Source organism: Myotis brandtii, unplaced genomic scaffold (assembly GCF_000412655.1).
Source record: "Myotis brandtii unplaced genomic scaffold, ASM41265v1 scaffold334, whole genome shotgun sequence".
Classification (NCBI taxonomy): domain Eukaryota; kingdom Metazoa; phylum Chordata; class Mammalia; order Chiroptera; family Vespertilionidae; genus Myotis; species Myotis brandtii.
The window spans coordinates 3,657-6,666 of NW_005362885.1; the positions used below are offsets into that span (position 1 = coordinate 3,657).

The 3,010-nt window shown below is 58.1% G+C and overlaps 1 protein-coding gene and 1 long non-coding RNA gene across 2 annotated transcripts in view; both read right to left on the bottom strand.

Annotated features, from left to right (window-relative positions):
• LOC106726942 overlaps nucleotides 1-2,360 on the bottom strand; it is a 6,016-nt gene extending 3,656 nt beyond the window's left edge. Inside the window, exons 1-2 of the long non-coding RNA XR_001363087.1 lie at nucleotides 2,202-2,360; nucleotides 458-662 (exon numbers count right to left, since the gene is read on the bottom strand). This is a non-coding gene — a long non-coding RNA (uncharacterized LOC106726942). The remainder of the gene's footprint in view (nucleotides 1-457; nucleotides 663-2,201) is intronic.
• A 205-nt stretch (nucleotides 2,361-2,565) lies between these two features.
• The window catches only part of TNFRSF14 (tumor necrosis factor receptor superfamily, member 14), a 6,352-nt gene continuing 5,907 nt past the window's right edge, over nucleotides 2,566-3,010 (bottom strand). The window contains exon 5 of the mRNA XM_014543757.1: nucleotides 2,566-2,621. Coding sequence (XP_014399243.1) covers nucleotides 2,566-2,621 — 56 coding nt within the window. The remainder of the gene's footprint in view (nucleotides 2,622-3,010) is intronic.

Genomic DNA, 3,010 nt, shown 5'->3' on the forward strand with positions numbered 1-3,010 from the left:
ATGCCGTGGGCTCTGGCTGTCGCTCATGTTGGTGCCAAATCGCCCCGAGCTGCCCCCACGACCGCCCTCAGAGGCCTGCGATGCGATCTCCTGTCCTGGGCCCTCGGAAGTCCTCGAAGCACCGACGTCCCAGGAACACTGGGCCCCGCTGACCGCACTCTGGCTCCCAGCTCCGTCCTCCATGGCCACCAGCAGGCTCCTCGGACAAGGGCAGCTGGGCCATGGCCGGGGCGTGGGGACTCCCTGTGCCTGAGCCCCAGGGGCCCCACGTGGTTCCACCCGTGTCCCTAATGTGCCCCAATCAATTAATTATCTGTCTAGACTCGGTGGGACATACGCAGGTGACCAGGGGCCAGCAATAACGGCCTATGCCCTGGTACTTCAATGTCTAGACAGCTGAGCTGAACCGGAACACATGAACACACAATTAATATGCAATCACACAGGGTTTATTTACCTGTTCCTAGTGGGTCCTAGGCTCCGGCAAAGGCCACCCGGCGGTTCACACCGAAAGACGGACGACGAAGACGGAGACAGACAGGCGGCCGCAGGTGGGTCAGGCTCACACAGCAGGGCGGTCAGTCAGGGGCTCGTCTCAGGGAGCGACGTGGAGCCCGCCTCTCCTCGGGCAGGAGACGTCCACTGAGGAAGGCCCGGTGCTTCTATAGCCGGGAGTAAACAACTTGTGTCTTATCGGTGTGGGCCAGAGGGTGTGCCTTGTGCCAGGAGCAGGGTGTTTACACTTTCATGGCTTAGGCATTCCCATCAAGAGAGTGGGGCGGTCACCACATTTCGGTCGTTAGAGTATTGGGGTCTCCGCACAGCTACATTTCACACAATAATTATTTCCACACATTAGAGGGTTTCCTTATGACCATAACATTATTATAACAACCCGTTCACGTCCAAGGCCACCTGCCCTGCCCCCTCGGCAGGCACAGGGCCTCCTCCCGGGTCAGAGGGTGCGAGGTTGGGCAGCCGAGTCACCATCAGCTCCAGGGCGCCTGGACCAGTGCCCAGCCCCCGTGGGGACGAGGGTCCCCGCTCCTTGTCGGTGGGGTAGGTCTGGAGGGGGTGGGGGGCACCTCTTCATACTGCCCAGGGTCCCAGTGAAGCGGAGCTGCCAACATGGTGTCAACTCTGAGCACAGCCCGGCGGCCAGAGGCAGCAGCTCCCAACAGTCCCCAGCAGCCCCCACCCCACAGGGACCCGCTCCATCCACACACAGGTGGTCCCTGGGCGCCCGGGAGGTGGTCCCCGGAGAGCAGCTCAGAGCCTCTGCCAGGAGCCCAGGCACGGGGGTGGGGTCAGGGGGTAGGAGGGAGTGGCAGAGGGGATAAGGAGGCGAGGGGAAATGGGGGGGCAGAGTGGGGGTGCCTCCAGCTCAGTGCCTGCAGCAGCAGTGCCACCGCTATGGTTCTCGTGGCTGTGGTTCCCGTGGCTGTGGTGCATGTGGCTGTGGAGCTCCTGGCTGTGGGAGGAATGGGCCTCTGGGAGGGGCTGGCGCTCCCTGCACCTCGGTCCTCCTGTGAGCGCGGGCCGTCCAGCAGTGCTGACCTCTCACGCACATGTGTGTGTAGAGAGTGTGGGGTGGGATTCCTGCTTCACCCCTGAGACCCCGGTGCAGTGCGCACGCCCAGCCCATTAAGGTTCTTTCCAAACACCGATCTCCACAGACCCAGCCCAGGCCGTCAGGAGCAATGCCTGGTCCTGGACGGGCAGCGTGGCCCCAGATGTGCCTGGAATATCCCGCTGGGCCACAAATTACGGAAAGGCCCATGGACTGAGGGACACGGACACAGGAATCCAGGAGACCCTTAAAGGGACTCCCTCTGCAGAAACCTGGGGTGATTTTAGCACCAGAATCAATGGGGTTCGTGGTCAGATCCCGTGAATGAAACAGGAAACGCTGAGGCCATGATGATATCAGTAGGACATGATGGATGGATGATGGATGGATGGATGGATGGATGGATGGATGAATGGGTGAGGGAATGGAAGGATGAAGGAATGAGAGAATGAATGAATGAATGGAAAAACGAATGAGTAAGTAAATGGATGGATGGATAAGTGAGTGAGTGAATAGATGAATGGGAGTATAGACGAATCAGGGAGTGAGTGGATGGATGAAAAAATTAGTGAGTAAATGAGTGAATGGGTGAATGGATGGATGGGTGAATGGGTGAGTGAGTGAATGATACCTGAGGACATTGCCTCCTTCCAGTGAGTGGTGTTGGTCAGAGGAGAAAATCAGTTGGTAAATGCAGGTGAGAAATGGAACGTGCTCACAGGCTGAGGTCTCTCCCCAAACTCGCTCAGCTCCACGAGCCTCACGTCTCAGGGTTTCTCAGTCTCAGGGTTTCTCCGGAAGTCTGACCGGAACCGGAGATTGACCTGCCCTCAAAGCATTTTGTCCAAGTTATTTTTATTGATAATAAAAAATTTAAAACATATAAAATTGCCAGTTGAAAATCGCTTCCCATACTGTGAGTCATGTGATGCGCAGACATGACCCCGTCCCAGTCCCAGGCCAGGAGGAGGCTGAGGCCCGTCCTGCAGCTGAGCTCAGGGCCCGGGGCGGCGGGTGGGGGCAGGAGCGCCCTGGGCCAGGGCCTCACACGCTGGGTCAGGAGGGGGGAGGTCGGCACGTCAGGAGCCCGGTGGGGAGACGCGGGTGGTCCCAAGCCCCCAGCACAGCAGGTGGTGTCCTCCTCAGCCAGGTGCGGGCTGGCCTCCAGGAGGGGGTCCCCGCTGGTGGTCTTAATGCAGCAGCTAGAAGGGTTCAGAAATCTGGAGAAGGCGCTGTGTGTAAATTAATCAAGAGTCCAGAGACGAAACATGATTTTGGAAGGCATTTTGGGGATCAGAGAAGACTTAGCTAAAGAAACTAAGTGCTCCTTGTCTCAGGACCCCTTGCTATTTATTAACACACTTTGCCCTAAAGGGAGGCAGATATACATCAAAGGGCAGGGCTAGTACACAGAGTCGATTGTCAGATGGGGGAACTGCC